This window comes from Miscanthus floridulus, chromosome 19 (assembly GCF_019320115.1).
Source record: "Miscanthus floridulus cultivar M001 chromosome 19, ASM1932011v1, whole genome shotgun sequence".
Lineage (NCBI taxonomy): Eukaryota > Viridiplantae > Streptophyta > Magnoliopsida > Poales > Poaceae > Miscanthus > Miscanthus floridulus.
This window is the reverse complement of record NC_089598.1, coordinates 114,422,022-114,438,979: the sequence shown is the minus strand read 5'-3', so window position 1 is coordinate 114,438,979 and position 16,958 is coordinate 114,422,022. Positions and strand designations below refer to the sequence as shown.

The following is a 16,958-nucleotide window of genomic DNA, read 5'->3' as shown; positions in this document are numbered from 1 at the left end:
GATGTTAGTTGTACCACACACCTCTGAATTGTAGCTTTGTTATTAATCGATAACACACCCATACAATGTTTGGTTGGTGGAGTAAAGCGGTGGTGGACAGCCTGTCATTCTTCCAAACTATCTACAAACCTTGATCGGTAAGTAAATCTCGACCACATAGAAGAAAATAAGAGGGATGTCGTAGCGATACTCGTCTGACTTATCCCTAGTGACAGGACTGAGATAGTACTGGAGCTCCGGAGCATCCCAAGGACACCAATGCACCTGAAATTTCATAATTGAGTTAGGTTGTGATATAGTGTACATCAAACAAGACACATGTATAATAGTAAAGACAGCGTAACCTGGTGATGTGTAAGGACGTCGAGACCGTCCGTGTACTCCGTGTACTTGGGCCTCGTATTCCCTCTAACTAACTCTACTTCTGTCCAGATATACAGAGCTGTAGGGAGTGTATCCTGCCCATTTCATTGCTGTATTGAACACGATAATAAATTAGCCATTAATAATCTCATTATATGTAACTACCTCGAAGAATATAGTGATAAACCATCGTTCCCAACGGACCATTATTAAGGGGCCTTCCAACGGACCATCGTTCCCAACACCAAACCTGGAGTAGGTAGGAGCAACCCCCAATGTTCGCATATCCTGAGGTGCGACGGCAGGCAACACATAGCTGTCGATACGTCCATGCCAGGACTGCGCTGTTCTAGCTGTACGCCACTATGTTCTTTCACGGCTAGCGTAGTATGTCAAGGAAGATCTAGCTGATGGTGTTGCCCGAGGCATCTGGGAAGAGGAAAGTACCAAGAAAGTGCCAGAGCCACACTCAAGCGAACCTATCGATCAGAGCCTCTTCAGCTTGTGGGTCTAAGTAATCAAAATGCTCTGTGATCTAGGACGATGAAACACCAGAACTTTTCCTGAAATTGACCAAAGAAAATGAGACCCGATGGCTGTAGAAAAGCAATGCAAGTATTAAATAGGCTTGAATTACTCACTTATTTTTCTTGAAAGCCTCGTTGTCCAGTGGAAGAAAGTCAGTAAACTAAGCCACCAGCTCCCTCCAGTGATCGTTGTCAACTATCTCTGTCACTGGAAGTCCCCCCAACCGAAGGCCAAAAATAGCCTTCATGTCCTGTATAGTCAAGGTCAAGGTTATCTCGCCACAAGGTAGGTGAAACGTGTGGGTCTCAGGCCTCCATCTGTTATAAGAATAGAACGACTGTTAGTTGCCTCAAATTTGTTACAAGAAAGTTTATGTACAAAGAATGCACTCGCACCTGTCTACAGCTGCAGTAAGTAGTGCTGGGTCAAGGGGCGGAAGACCGTGGTTGACAACACGAACAAGCTTGAGAAAGCCGGCACGCCGTATGTACGGCACGTAACGCTCGTCCTACTGGTGCGCCCTGGTGTGCGTGCGGGGCCTCAAAGGAGGCAAGGTCACCTCTGCGTCGTTGTCACTCAAGATGTGTGCTCGGTACTAGTCGTCGTACTCCACCTCAAGAATGGGGTACAACGGGTGCTGCGTGGGAGGGGTCATCCTGTTACAAATTGATAAACAAAACGTTAGAGTATTCAAATTAACAAAATTCAAATTAACATTATATAACGTTGTAAAATTTGAACTACTTGTTATACAATATGAAAGCACATGTATATATTCAAAGTAAAATTAACAGACATATCACGCACTAGTAACATAAACAACTTCACTAGGAATATAAGCATTTGACGAAACTTTATGAAGTCATCAAAATCGACGTATCACGTACTAATAAGTATCGACATTTGCAAACCAGTATCTATACCCAAAATCCCTAACTAAATAACTAACTATAAACTAAATAATAAATACCTAATCAATCTATAAACCCAAAATCCTAACCTCAAACCTAAAAACTACCTACGTAAATCACAAACAAATTCACTGATCTAACTATTCTAAATCACTAACTATCATAAATCAATAACAATTCTAAAACCCTAACTATCCTATGTTACTAATTATTCTAAATCACTAATTATCCTAAAACAATAATGATCAAAATAACATGAAATCGAGAGGGAGGTACCTTAGGAGCGGACGGCCTTGACGCGCCGACGTTCATGGCGCGGCCGGGCGGCGGCGGGCGGACAGAGGTGCGTGCGGACGGGGGGCTCGCTCGTGATATTTATTCGGCTCTACCGCGCCACGGATCAGGGCGCGGCAGTGCCGCGCCAAGATCGGTGGTGCGGTAGGCCCTGCCCCGTCAGCGGCCAGCGATTCCGGTCGCCGCCACGTCAGCCTTCTGCCGCGCCACTATGTATGGCGCGGCACAGGTATTTAGCTACGTCAGGACAATAGGCGCGGCCAAAAGTGTTAGTTTAAAAAAAAAACGACCGTGCTAGATTTAAAATTATTTTTTTAAAAATGTTAAAATAAAAAAAAAAATCGCATAAAACTGGCGAGGAGGACGGCGAAAAGTGAAAAAGCCCGAATCCAACAAATAAAAACAGCCGCGGCGAACGGGCGAAGCGGCGAACTGAATCGCCCGATGGCGACGGTGTCGATGGACGTCTCGAAGCCCTCGGCGCTGACGGCGGCTGGACACGAGGCTGCCACGGCGAAGACGAGGGGTGGCGGCGATGGTCTGGGGAAGTACTACAACAAGCACATCCACGACCTACTCCTCGCGGTCCAGCAGAGGACCAATGACCTAAGCCGCCAAGAGGCCCAGCGTAACGATCTCAACTCCCAAGGTAAGCGCGCTGGTTCCCCGAAACCCTGGACTCTCATCTCTATTCTAGCGCTTAGGTCGGTCTCCTCGCTTGCTCTGATTGGGGCGTGTCTGAAGTAGGGCGCCCAAAAGACGATCCACTGACTTTGTGTTTTCAGTTTTATTTTGGATTTGGAAAAACCGGAATTGTACATGTTTGCAAGTCATGTTTAATCCAAGTACCCATGGATCAGGTTTAGAATTGAAGGCCCCCTTGCCAAAGGGAATTTGATCTTCGTACTTCATGTTGGAGATTGGAAATGCTGAATTTTGCTAGTGTGTGTAGTCCTGACGATGGTTACACCTCTTTCAGAGTTGAAACTTGCCTATCACTCAGTTCAACCAACTGCTGAAAAGTGAAAATCTCCTCGCATTTACAGTTGCACGCTGCTTACGCGGAGAAATTTCCCTGTTGCACGTTTGCATTTGTTTGCTCTCTGCGCTAGCATTCATGAAATCCTCTCTGTTAGATGAGGTGCTAATGCTAGATGTTAACTCCCTGCGTTTCAAATTATAAGACGTTTTGGCTTTTCGAGATACGTTACTTTTACTATGTACCTAGACATAGTGTATACCTAAGTGCATAACAAAAGCTACAAATCTAGAAAAGCCAAAACGTCGTATAATTTGGAATGAAGGGAGTATTGTGTCGACAGAATTCTAATGAAGATTTTGGAATGAACTATGTTATTGCTTACAATCGTTGATAACTCAGCTTTTGTGTTGCAGTTAAACTGTGCCGGGAAGAGTTGCATCTGCTTCAGGAACCGGGTTCACATGTTGGTGAGGTTGTGAAGGTGATGAGCAAGTCAAAGGTTCTAGTAAAGGTACATCTCTTCTCTTTCTTTGGTTTTTAAATGTGGCTTATGAACATCCCAGTCTTGCTTTGGCATAATGGAAGAAGCTCAATATTTCATTCCTGGCTATATGTGAAAAGGAACAAATACATCCTTTCTAATCCAAAGTATGCTGTAAAAAAATAATACACGCGAACAAGGATAGATGTTATGCAAATATCTAGTACTTGGTCTATGCAAATATTAGGGAATATAATAGAAACTGGAATGGTGCTTATCATAGATTTCAGGATCGGACACTCATTATTTGTCATGACATTCTACTTATAATTTCCGTGAAAAATAGCAATAATTCAAGCTGATACCAATTTACTGTGCCTCTTCTCTCTGGTTTCTTTGTTTTTACATAGTCCACAGTATGATCATTATGATAGCAGATGTATTTGTATTAGCATGTATGTTTTGAATGGGACTGAGTTTCCACGTATCCTACTGTATCTAACTGGTTATGGCAATCTCTCAGGTGCATCCAGAAGGCAAATATATTGTTGATGTTGATAAAAGTATAGATATTGCAAAGCTCACACCTTCCACACGAGTTGCTCTTCGAAGCGGGAGCTATATGCTTCATGTTATTCTGCCCAGCAAAGTCGATCCATTAGTTAACCTTATGAAGGTTGAGAAAGTTCCTGATTCTACATATGATATGATTGGTGGTCTTGATCATCAAATTAAAGAGATCAAAGAGGTGTGTAAAGAATTTCATCGTACAGTACATTTTGTTGTTTTGCCCTTCTGTTAGCACTCTGGCTTAATAACTCAATCTTCAGGTAATCGAGCTTCCAATAAAGCATCCTGAGTTGTTTGAGAGTCTTGGGATTGCGCAACCAAAGGTTCGGGTTTGTTTACCAGAACCTTTATATATGTTTTTTTTGTATCAATCAAGTAATTTATTCTGTGGATAATACTATATACTATATTGATATTTATCCTATTCATCTTTCAGGGTGTCATTCTCTATGGCCCTCCAGGTACTGGAAAAACATTACTTGCTCGTGCAGTTGCTCATCACACAGACTGTACCTTCATTAGGGTGTCTGGTTCTGAGCTGGTTCAGAAGTACATTGGAGAGGGTTCCCAGATGGTTCGTGAACTTTTTGTGATGGCTAGGTACACATTCTCAGTTTATGTTGCAGTCAAATCATCACTCATCACCATCAGTGTTACTTCAATGGGATTCTAAGATAAATTGTTGCGATAAATGCTGCATAGTTATATTCCAAGATGCTTAATTATCTCATTTTGTCTTGACAGGGAACGTGCACCATCCATTATATTTATGGATGAAATAGACTCCATTGGATCAGCTAGGATGGAGTCAAGTGGCAGTGGTGATAGTGAGGTTCAGCGCACCATGCTTGAGCTTCTGAACCAACTTGATGGTTTTGAAGCAACGAACAAGATTAAGGTTCTCATGGCAACAAACAGGATAGACATTTTGGATCAAGCCCTCCTGAGGCCTGGACGCATTGACAGGAAAATTGAATTTCCAAATCCAAGTGAAACTGTAAGTGATGCAGTACTTGGAATGCTAACAGTTTTTCAGCAATCAAGTTTTCAATGCCCACATGGCTGCTGATTTTGACTAACCTATAATCTTCCGGTCTTTCAGTCCCGCTTTGATATTTTGAAGATTCATTCAAGAAGAATGAACTTGATGCGCGGCATTGATCTGAAGAAGATCGCTGTGAAGATGAATGGAGCCTCTGGAGCAGAGCTGAAGGTTTGTATGACGATCCTAGTTTACAAAGCATGCCTTACCAAGAGAAAATCTGCATTCAGAATGAAACAATAGACAGTAAAAACATTAAACAACTTCTTTAAGCATCTGCAGAAATTCAGAAGCCTCAGGTTGTTATCATGTTAGTCCATGTAGTTAAAATTCCATCCACGCAAGATTTGGCCTGGGTAGCAAGGTTAAATGTAGCAGTTGTCTGGATTCACCCTCATCATTTTAGCCTCTGCAATTAGCCATTTAGGCAGAACTTCAGTCAGATTTATCAGCCATCACTTGCTCACCCTTTGTGCACTGAAAGTGTCAAAGGTGCAGATACCATAACGGTTATGGTACACTACTCACGTTGATTCTACCTTGTGGTTTTGCAGGCTGTTTGCACAGAAGCAGGAATGTTTGCCCTTCGGGAGAGAAGGGTGCACGTCACCCAGGAGGATTTCGAGATGGCAGTGGCGAAGGTGATGAAGAAGGATACAGAGAAGAACATGTCTCTGCGGAAGCTCTGGAAGTGAGTGGCTCATGTCTCTCCGCCAGGCTTACACTGCCATGTCCAAGCAGTTGAAGCGGGTGGCTGCGCGTTGCCGGATTTTCTGTGAGACTCTGGAAAAGCATTTCTGGATCTTGGAAGCTGAATCTTAACAGCGTCGTTGCGTAGCAGCTTTATTATAAGTTAAATTATTGGTTTATTGAATCATTATTAAAGAGGCTTGAGACGGAGATCAGTTATGCTCATGTGCTTCGCCGTCCTGTCACTCTTTATAGCCCAAACTAAGGTGCTGTTTGCTTCGGCGGTGGGAACGGCAACGGTAATGCAACGAGTAAACGGTGTGATCTGTTAGCATGCAACTGAAAGAGCGATTTGTTTGGATGACTATTTATTGCATATTTGCATGTGGGCATGCGGGGAGTGGCGGCAACAGATCGCGCCCGGTGGAGAGCGGTAACCAAATTGCATGGGCCCGTATCGGTTCACGGTGTGATGGATTGCGGCTCTATCCAACCAAACGCCGACCAAGGAAATCTACGGCCAAAAATACGTGGGAACTGATTACCGGAATCAGATAGTGAACTGATTACGGGCAAAAGGTTCCAAACCAAACAGCACCTAAATGGTATGGAATGGAAAATGATCAAAGGAGAGGAACTAATAGTCTAACAGAGATACGTTCTCTTATTCAAACTCAAAAAGGTTACATTTCAGGACAGTTCAGATCCTTTTATAGGACTCGCAAACCACAGAGGGATAACACTATCCCATATTCTACAGCATGTTCCTTTCGTCGTAAACGATCGTGGATTATTTACTGCTGGCTGGTTTGATGTGAGAGAAAAATATTGTTCCAGCTTATAATCCACGATCGTATAAGGCCAGCCGAACAGGCTGCTAGTGCATATACTGTATTACAATTTAAAGTAAAAGCAAAATTGGTCTGTTCACTACTGTCCTGCTGACTTTACTACTACAGTCGACGCCAAGATGACTTTACTACTACAGCCGACGCCGACAAGAGCTCACTTTGTCAGGATGGAGAACACAACTAATTGAAAACCCTGAATTTCTCGAGACAGAGAACACAACTAAAAGACGTTTTGAACCTCCAATCTTAGGATGGAAAACTCAGCTTATCGATATCCTAGACATATTCACTCTTAGGATGGAGAACTCAACTAATTGACATCATGGAGTTCCTTGGATGGAGAACTCCACTAATCAACACCCAAATTTAAACAAACTGAACTTAGGACAGTGTACACATCTTCTCAATGCCCTGAAGTTGAGTTTGCATGAAACTGATGTCAAAGCAAGCAAACCTCGGCCATAAGTAAAGCCGGCTCATCATCATCATCTTCTTCTTGCTTCTCTGCAATATATGCCTTCCCTTCTTTCTTCTCCGAGGGACAATCATAAGAGTGATGACCAAAGTTCTTGCATTTTGTTGTAAAAAAAGTTCTTGCATTTAAAACACTTCACCTTCTTCTTGTAGAACTTTCTAGTGCGTCCATTAGCCTTTGCTTCCTCGGTTCTCCATTCAGCTCGAGTCAACAGGAGATGCTCCTCCTCATCATCAACATATATTTTTTTTTTAGAAAATAGGTTTCCCCTGCTTTATTTGCATAAAGCACGTCAACATTTGGATTACGTTCCAGCGTATTCTAGGCACGCCCGCCATTTTAGCTCTTGTTTCTAGACTCCACAGAGAGATTGCCAACTAACAGATTATTACAAGTATCTGACACCACACTCGGCTAAGGCAACAACTCTTCATTCTGATGTGAATTTGAAGTTTTGTAATCCTCCTCTCAACTCCCAAGGTTGAGCGCCAATTGTATCCCACCTGATATTTGTATCGCTTTCCTGGCCATTTCCCAGCATAATCTTGGAGCTTGATTTACTTTTCTCTCCAAACTCGTCACCAGACCCTCGACCTCAATTTGCGTTTCCAGCTTGAGCAGCACTAATTGTTTCCTTGAGTTCCAGCTATCTTCAGTATCAGCTTTTTCTCTCCCATCCGTGCAACTACCTGAAATCCAAGATCATTTCGTAATTTTTTTTTAAAAAAAAACAAATCAGACAGAAGAGCTGACGACTATATTAAAAAGAAGGAGTACCCAGACCAGGCAAAACAACAGAGCTACAACAACAACGACAGGAAGCAACGAAACCTAAAAAACAACAGTAAACAACTAGCTCAACTATCGACAATGGCCGGTTGGATCGAGACCTCAACACGTCCGAGCAACACCACTAAAAACCACAACTGGCCGCCACGAAGCAACATCAACAAAAGGGCGACAAAGCGACATGATGATACACCATCGTCACCGCCTGCGTCGTCGTTTACCAACGGTGTACCACACCGAATCAACCACTACCATGCAGGGCTAACTGCCATGATCCGCTGCAAGCCATGTAATCGTCTTGCCATTGCCTCCGCTTGCGCCGCTTGTCGACGTTGTCCCGCACCAGACTAACCCTTGTCGTGCAATGCTAGCCATTGTAGTCACTGCAAGCTGCCAAGCTGAAAGCATGAACAACTACCTCTTGTCGTCGCCAAGCCGCCCGCCACCTTTAGCAACCAAGCCACTTCGTTAAGATAGTAGAAAAGTCAAGTAGGGTCTCAAGCTGCCATCAGACACCACATAAATCATCAGACATTGCACTTCTACTGGCCCAAATTCCCGCGCCGGCCTCCTCGCCAACTTCGCGGGCACTCATGGCACACGGTCGAAACCGTTGCCCAACAACAGCTGCATAGAAGTCAAGCCCCGAATCACCATGCGAATGCCCTCAGCCGCCTTCCATCGTAGTTGACTCATGCACCTTGAATCCATGCCTTGGCCACCACCCGCTCGCATCCCTGCGCTGCTTCCGCCTCCTCGCCGTTCTCGCTGCCTCCATGCATCACTCGCCGTATGCGAGCCTTCACGCTTGCGAATATAGCCCCAGCCACTCCGCGCCGCTGACGAGCTCCACTAGAGCCGATCCGGCCCGGGGACCGCCAGATCCAGCATCGGAGGTGGCGGATCTGCGGCCTCCACCCCGGCCTGGCACCGCTAGCTGTGTCACCATGGCACCGCGGGCGTGCCATCACTAGGCCGCCGCCAGGCAGCAGGCACCATGGCGCCGCTGGAGCACACCCAGCCACGCCACCATGACGTCGCCGACGAACTGCCACATCACTGCCGCCTCTGCACACACTGCACCTAACAGCTCGTAGTGCTGTAGATGTGGGCGACCCGTCTTCCACCGCGCCGCTGCAGCCGCCATCCACCACCACAGCCGCCGCCGCCGCCGCTGCACCATCGTGCCGCTCGCGCGCTGGAACTGCTGCCCGGGGCCGCCCCCAGCGCTCGCCATCCACCCCGCAGATCTAGCCCCAGAACTGCCGAATCCGGCCGCCGTGGAAGGGGCCACCCATCCTAACGCCGCCCGGACCGTCGTCGTGGCCTGAACACGACGCCACAGCCCTCTGCAACTCCGGTGACCGAACTCCCTGCCGCTGCCGCTATGGGCTTCGCAAATCCGGCACTGGGGCCGCCGGATCCTGACCTCGGGCTACTGCTGCCGCCGCCGTCGCCGACGACCCTGCCGTGCCCCACGTGGCCGCAAGCGAGCAGGGCACCGCCTTCACCGCCTGCATCACGAAGGAGCGCCCCGCTGCTGCCCTCATGGCAACCCACGCAACCATGCCGGCGGCTTGCTCCGGCAGCGGCGCGACGGAAGAGGTGTAGAGAAGGGGAGAGCGGATGGGGTCTGGGTCACCGCCCGTGTCGCTCGCGTGGGAGCGACGTGGGGGCCTTCCGTTCATGGCAGTACACCAAAGCACGACATATGTCACAATGTTAGTAACAACTAGAAGTATACCCCGCACGTTGTTGTAGGAATGCGGGATACTTTTATGTACGTGACACCTTGCGCATTGCAACATTATTTTCTTAGAAATAAAATTGCTGCATTATGGAAGAATATAATAAAAAGGTATTAGAATATTATATCAAATTATAGGAAAACGTAACGGTCAAACAAATATTATGATATCCATATGCCATGTATATATTGATATATATTGAAAATAGTAATTATACTTAAAATGAGTTTGCACTTAGTGGGAATCGATTGGTAGCCTCTAGTGAAATAGTATAAATTGCACAGTTTAATAGAAAGATACGCGATAAGAATATGCAAGGAAAAGATTGTCACCTATATGAATAGTTTGAGGTAATTAGAGTAAGGCAGTAAGCAGCACGGACGACAAACATCAGAATATTAGTAAGCTTGTGCTTAGTAGAATAAATAATACGGAACAATTCGCTGCATGCTGCACCCAATTCTGACGATCTGCTAGCTAGCCTGCGGTGCTAATCAAAAGGGAAGCAAGTCAGAGTCAGTCTACTCCCCCGTCTCACCTCTCTCTCTATTCTCTTTTGCTGATCTCCATTTCTTCGACCTTCGAGCATGTTTCTTCTGCTCGTGCAACTCCTTCTGGACTCCGTCGCCACTGGTGACTTGGTGAGCGGCGAGCAGCTACAGGCGGCAGGGGAAGACGCCCCACTCACTATGGCCGCAGAGCATGCGGTACCGCGCCATGGCCTTGAGATCGATGGATGCTTCCTTGCCGCTGACGGGCCGAGGCAGCATCATATGGAGGGCTCAGCTGCGAGTGCTACTTTCTGGAGGTGTGGCGTGGGGATGAGATGCCGCACAACCATACAAGTGGTATATATATGAACCACGAGGAAAATGAAGAGATGCAACTTCTTGTATTCTTGGTTAGAACAATACACACTCCAATGGTTCTGAAGCATTTCACTCACTGCGGATGGGAGAGGAAGAGACAGGTGATGACAGTTTCTTAGACCTTAATGATATCAATCAATGGATTTGTTGGGCACGTGAAGAGGTAGGACTGGAGACGATTGGACATCGCGCATGCAGGGTTGAGTGGATGGAAAAATTAGTGGCGTTATCACTGGAGGAGAACATGCGTGGCTCGAAGGAAGTGGATGACGTGGCTTAAGGATATGCTAGAGAAATAAGCTAGTGGAGTTTTACTTTATAAGGATATAGGATAGGATATGTTTCTTATTTACAATCCAAAGATGAGCCACTAATTCAAAGTCAGGCCCTAGTTCAGGGGGGGAGCTACAGGGTGGTCCCTGTGGTCCGTGGACCACCCTGCAGTCCAGTCAAGGTTTATAGGAATTAGTAAGAACTAAGAACTGTAATCTTCAGCTTTTGGGCTTCAGAAGGTGAGTTGCCCTCCCAGCGCCCAGCAGCCGCGCGTGCGCCCGTTGGAAGGCAAAAGGCCCTTGGTATTCGTCTTGTGAATTGTAGCCATCCGTTCCACGTCTGTCCCTTTCCCTTCGTATTCGTCCCTGCCACAGAGTTTCGACGGCGAGAAGCACTACAGCTGTACATCGCACACACATTCAGTCCTCCCGTATGTCTACAACTCTCCAGCCAATTAGCCTGCTCGCCTTTTCCTTTTTTTGCTCTCAAGCTCTCTCCTAGAAACTAAGCAAATAAGCAGCTGATTAGCGATCGACATGAAAGCATGACAAAAAAAAATGCACGAGCCACAACCACATGATATGCGATATTGATTTAGGTTCTTGACTTATAGGACATTTTTTTAGGCAAACAGGAGGGGGTTGAAGCCCTGGATTATTGGCATAATAAATTGAAATATTTTACGCACTAGATTATTGGCATATTTAAATTGAAACTGGACTACTTATAGGACATTATTGTAGGAGTTTTTATGCAGCACTGGATTATTGGCATAATAAATTGAAATATTTTATGATTCTCTTACAAATTTGTTAAGCAAGATATTTTCTTACAATTGAATGACGGTGGAATAATCAATACTTTCATGGCTTAGAAGGCGCAAGCTAGCCTAAAAGAAAGTAGTGATGTACCGTTCTTCAACTATCTTAGGTATGTAATCTACAATTCTACATTAAGGAAGCTGGACTAGCTCGTTTATTTTATGATGTTTGTATGTTCACTTTTACTTAAACATATTGCGTTTCATAATTCATATACTTGTGTATCAATATGTTGGTTAAATTTCTTTAAACAATCATTGGACCACCCTATCTACAAATCCTAGCTACGCCACTGCCTAGGTTGATAAACATCAGTTCAGAGATCAAATTCCCTCATCGCCACACAACACTTGGAAAATAAATGGAAAATAGATTCCAACTCAGAGCAGAACAAACAGGTTGCATCTTTCACTGATCTTCTTTTAGTTGAGTTATCCCTAGTTAGCCTTTTATTATTTGTTAGGAGGCAGAAAAAAAACCTACACCCAAGCTGGACATGAATTTTCCCAACAGTGTGTACAAAATCAGGTTTTACACCCGTATGAGGCTATGGCTATTGCTGCATGAAGGGCTTGCACCAAATAAGTTCCATTGGAACTGAAGTTCCAAATATCGTGGTCCTCTTTAGTAGATAAACTCAAGCTTTCATCAACACTTTCTCATACTGTACCACATGTTCCCTTGCTGGTTATTAATTACATACAAAGGCCAAAGTCGAATATCCAAACTTGAATCCCCAAACCAGCTATCTCCCTAAAATCTAACCTTTTCCTCATTTCCAACCCAAGGAAAATTGCCTATATGGGTTGCTTGAACGGTTCAATTGAAGGTTCAGAGTAAAGGACCCTTTCCAAAAGGAAGGGGCACCCACGTTAGGACACAAAAAATGTTTGGTCTATTAGCTCTATATTTTAAGTCTTTATAATTCTAGTCCATATGGCATTGGAGTGTAACTGGTATCTAAATATCTAAGAGCATAATAAGCATAAATTCAAACTATACATGACAATTTCCTCTATGTGCACACGCCATCTTTACTGTTTAAGCTTGATATTGCCAAGGCTTTCGACTCCGTGCGATGGGATTACCTCCTTGATCTTCTCCAACGTCGTGGTTTCCCATCACGCTGGAGAAATTGGTTAACCTCATTATGGGCCATGTCCATATCTGAAAGGTCCTTGTGTGGTTTTGGTAATTGAGTGACAACCTAGGTGGACTAATTATGTTTATGTGAGATACACAGGTGATTAGTCCACAGATACATGTGTATGAGCAACATATGCTATGAAGGTTAAAATGGCTCGGAGATGTTGCAAAGCTCATACATGTGATGATGAAGGAGCTCATTGCACATGATACATGACATTGAGTCATGTGGTCAAGGTGGAGAAGATCAAGACAAGACTTGGCTTGATGGACTGGTTGCAAGCGTGAAGGGCAAGTCGGAGGCTTTAGAGCGATGGACCGCGTGGCGGTGAAGCTTGAGCAAGACTTGGCGCCGATGGACGAAGGCAATGGTGAAAAGCAAGTGTAGTCAAGATCGATGAACCAATATAGTCACGTGATGATATGAAGTGGATCATATCATTCTTGATCATGTTGGTGCATGTGTTGCATCGACATTGGAGGAGATGGAATAGAATGCGCAAGGTAAAGGTATAACCTAGGGTATTTCATTTCACTGGTCATAGGTGTGTAGAGAAGTTGATGACCGGGTTTAGGATAGATGGTCGTACTCTTAAGAGGAACAAACTTGTTTACATATCGGTCATCTAGTGCCACTCGAGTGATCTAACTTTGCATCGTCGCTAGGATCGAGTGGCATGGCAAGTTGAGTGGCTAATCCCTTAAAAATGTTTGTGAAAATATGCTAACACACATGCACAAAGGTGATACACATTGTGTTTAGCACTTTGGAGCAAGGGTTCGAAACTTCACCGGTGGAGTGTCCGCCTGTAAAGTGCGGACAGTCCGACGGTGTCACCGGCGCCCTGTACAGAAAAGACAGGGTTTCACAGAGTGCACCGGACGCTGGTCACACAGTGACTGGACACTGGGATCCTATGTCGGTCAGTGGCAGCAGTGAAGGTGCAGGCATCGGTCTTCGATCGGACGCTGGGTCACTTCGTGACCGGATGCTGGGTGGGTGCGTCCGGTCCCGCTGACGTGGCGGCACAGAGAAGAGAAGGACCGGACGTGTCCGGTCGTAGTTGAGCATCTCTGGAACCTTACTAGAAGTGACCAGACGCTGGGGTCCTGCGTCTAGTCGTGCTCAAACTGACGCGTCCGGTCGTGAATGGAACCTCTTTGGAAACGACCGAACTCAGCAGATGTGCATCTGGTCTTGGCACTGTGCTGCGTCCGGTCATCACTTGACCGTTAAGATCAAACGACTGAGGTTGAACGGAGGAGACACATGGCGTGCATCCATTGATCGGACGCTGGACCTGGTGCGTCCGGTTGATCTGATCGGAGCGTCCGGTCACCCCGAGCTGTGCCCAGTGAAGGGGTACAACGGCTCTATTTTTGTGGGGGCTATAAATATAAGTGTTGATCGGCCTTTGGCCGGTAGCTTGGTAGAGCTTAGCACACTAGAGCCTTGGTGGCTTATGTGGTGGTGCTTGGGAGCCCTCTAACTCACTCTAGCTTGATAAGTGTTCATCCGATTGAGTGGGTGAGCGATTCTAGTGCGATTGCATTGTTAGGTTGCATCGAGTGGCACTAGGTGGTCGTCTTGCAAGCCGGTGGTGCTTGTTACTCTTAGAGGTTGGCACCTCCTAAATGGCTTGATGGTGGTCTCCGTCGAAGCCCGCAAGAAGCTTTGTGCAGTGCTCCCGAGAAGAGCTTTGTGAGGGGCATTGTGCTCGCCCCGTGAGAGTGGCGAAGAGCAACTTTAGTTGAGTGTGTCATTGAGCTACCCTAACTTTTGGGGTAGATTCTTGAGGTGCCCGACGTGCGGGCTTGGCGGGTGATGCCAATTAGCCACCGAAGTAGCTCTCTTGCGTGGCTAATTAGGTTTGTGTAACCTTGGTAGTCATATTGCTTAGTTTGTGTAGCTAAGTATTGGCGCTCTCTAATTTGGCATTGGTTGCCTTGTTATTGAGCATTGCTAGTGAGCTTAGGTGGCTTTGTGCTTTTGCTTACTAGCATGTGTAGGAGCTCCCTCATTGCTTGAAGTACTAGGGGCGTAGGTTTGTGTGACCTCGCTTCTAAAATTGGTTAGGTGAGCTATAGCTAGCCCGGCATCTTTGTTTCTTAATTAGGATCTTTGCAAGGTGCTATAGAACATAGATAGAGGGGTGTAGTCTTGTTTTAATTCAGCACTTGTTTCGGTTAGCCGGCGCGATTAAGTTTTAGAAATAACTATTCACCCTCTCTCTAGTCACCATCTCGACCCTACAATATCCCAGGTGTTGATTAATGACGTTCCTGGACAACTATCCAACATGGCAAATGACTAAGGCAGGGTGACCCTCTCTCCCCTCTCCTGTTCATCACTGTGATTGACCCCCTAGTCAAGTTACTGGACCTGGCGACCCAAAATGGATGGCTTGCACCACTTCAAAAGCGACAAGCATGACTGAGAGTATCTCTATATGCGGATGACGCTGCAGTGTTCCTCACTCCGACACAGGAGGATGTCTCGACTCTTAGAGAAATTCTTCATCGATTTGGCTTGGTCACTGGATTGGTCACAAATCTGAAAAAGAGCGTGGCTACAACCATCAGATGCGTGGGCATTAACCTACAATAGGTAGTAGCAGACTTCCCAGCAACCCGAGCAACCTTCCCCTTCAAATACCTTGGCTTGCCTCTCACCTTGTTTCGACTAAGGAAAATTGACTGCTAGCCACTGATTGATAAGGCAGCCTCTAGCCTTGCGCATTGGCAAGGGAAGTTACTCACCCAGGCTGGTCGAAATACTCTCATCAAGTCGGTTCTTTCTTCGCAGCCAATTTATTTTCTCACTTCGCTCAAGCCACCGAAGGGCATCATCACTGAGCTGGATTCTCATAGACGGCGTTTCCTATGGACGGGAGGCACACACATCACAGGAGGTAAATGCAAAGTTGCATGGAAGCGAGCTCTTCGCCCCACCAAGCTTGGTGGGCTGGGAATTCTTGACCTTCAAGGTTTCTCTAGAGCACTCAGAATCAGATGGTTGTGGCTAGCTTGGATTTCTGACAACAAGCCATGGTCTGGGATGGAGGTACCCTGTACAAAGTCAGATTGCCGCCTCTTCAATGCTGCCACAAAGATCACAATAGGCAATGGAGCAAAAGTATAGCCTGGTGGAATGGAGAATGTCCAAAGGACGTGCCCCCTTGATTTTTCAAATCAGTAACAGAAAGAACAGAACTGTGCAACAAGCTTTAAATGAAAACAATTGGGTGAGGGACATTAATCTCTTGTGGTTTGATACCGTACAACACTTCATCCAATTTACTCGCCTTTTGCAAGGACTACAGGAAGTGGAACTAAATCCGGAAATTCAGGATCAAATTACATGGAAGCTCACTGCATTTGGGGAATACACAGCTCGCTCAGCATACCTGGCACAATTCATAGGTGTAGTAAACACAGATTTTGACAAGTTAATTTGGAAAACTTGGGCACCTCCAACTTGCAAGTTTTTTTTTGCATGGCTAGCGATACAAAACCGACTTTGGACAGCTGATTGGTTGGCTGCTCGTGCTTGCCCCAACCAACAATATTGTCCTCTATGCATGCCCACAAATGAATCGGCCATCCATCTTTTCGCCCATCGCAGATATTCAAAGCAAATATGGGAAGCAGTATGATCTTGGACACAAAGGAAAATTTCCTAGCTGTGAAGGATGGAACAACATGGACTGTGTGGTCCAGTGGTGGCGTCCGGTTGGGACATCAACAGCTTCTCCATGTAAAGCAGTAAGATCGATGACGCTTCTTGTCACATGGGAGCTTTGGAGAGAGCGAAATGCAAGGATTTTTCGAGCATCAATATAAATTGCTGATAATGTTAATTGCAAATATCAAGGAAGAGGCTTGACTATGGTGTAGTGCGGGGGCCAAACGATTACGATAAATTTTGCCTATGGATTAAGCCATTTACCTCTTTTGTCTTGAGGGCCTAGATCCCTCATTTGGGCCTATTTGTTTGTTATTTTGGACTTTTCACTTGTACCATTTGGGCCTATTGGTTTGTTATTTTAGACTTTTCACTTGTACTTTGATTGTTTCCTCTTCTCTATCAATATATTTGTCTGGCATAATCCTGCCAGCAATTTT

At 45.6% G+C, this 16,958-nt stretch overlaps 1 protein-coding gene across 1 annotated transcript; it reads left to right on the top strand.

The window, feature by feature from the left end:
* The first annotated feature begins 2,484 nt into the window (after positions 1 to 2,484).
* On the top strand, positions 2,485 to 6,076 carry LOC136528258 (26S proteasome regulatory subunit 8 homolog A-like). The gene is made up of 8 exons (XM_066521191.1): positions 2,485 to 2,745; positions 3,492 to 3,589; positions 4,083 to 4,307; positions 4,390 to 4,452; positions 4,566 to 4,729; positions 4,874 to 5,126; positions 5,232 to 5,342; positions 5,726 to 6,076. The coding sequence occupies exons 1-8, from the start codon at positions 2,541 to 2,543 to the stop codon at positions 5,864 to 5,866; spliced, it is 1,260 nt and encodes a 419-aa protein (XP_066377288.1). The 5' UTR covers positions 2,485 to 2,540; the 3' UTR covers positions 5,867 to 6,076.
* Positions 6,077 to 16,958: the final 10,882 nt, after the last annotated feature.

What these genes read in the sequence shown, in the direction of transcription:
- LOC136528258 (XM_066521191.1), top strand. Translation starts at nt 2,541, where the DNA reads ATGGCGACGGTGTCGATGGACGTCTCGAAGCCCTCGGCGCTGACGGCG. An exon ending in AAATTAAAGAGATCAAAGAG is followed by an intron (nt 4,308 to 4,389) that starts GTGTGTAAAGAA and finishes CTCAATCTTCAG; the next exon opens with GTAATCGAGCTTCCAATAAA. An exon ending in TTCCAAATCCAAGTGAAACT is followed by an intron (nt 5,127 to 5,231) that starts GTAAGTGATGCA and finishes CCGGTCTTTCAG; the next exon opens with TCCCGCTTTGATATTTTGAA.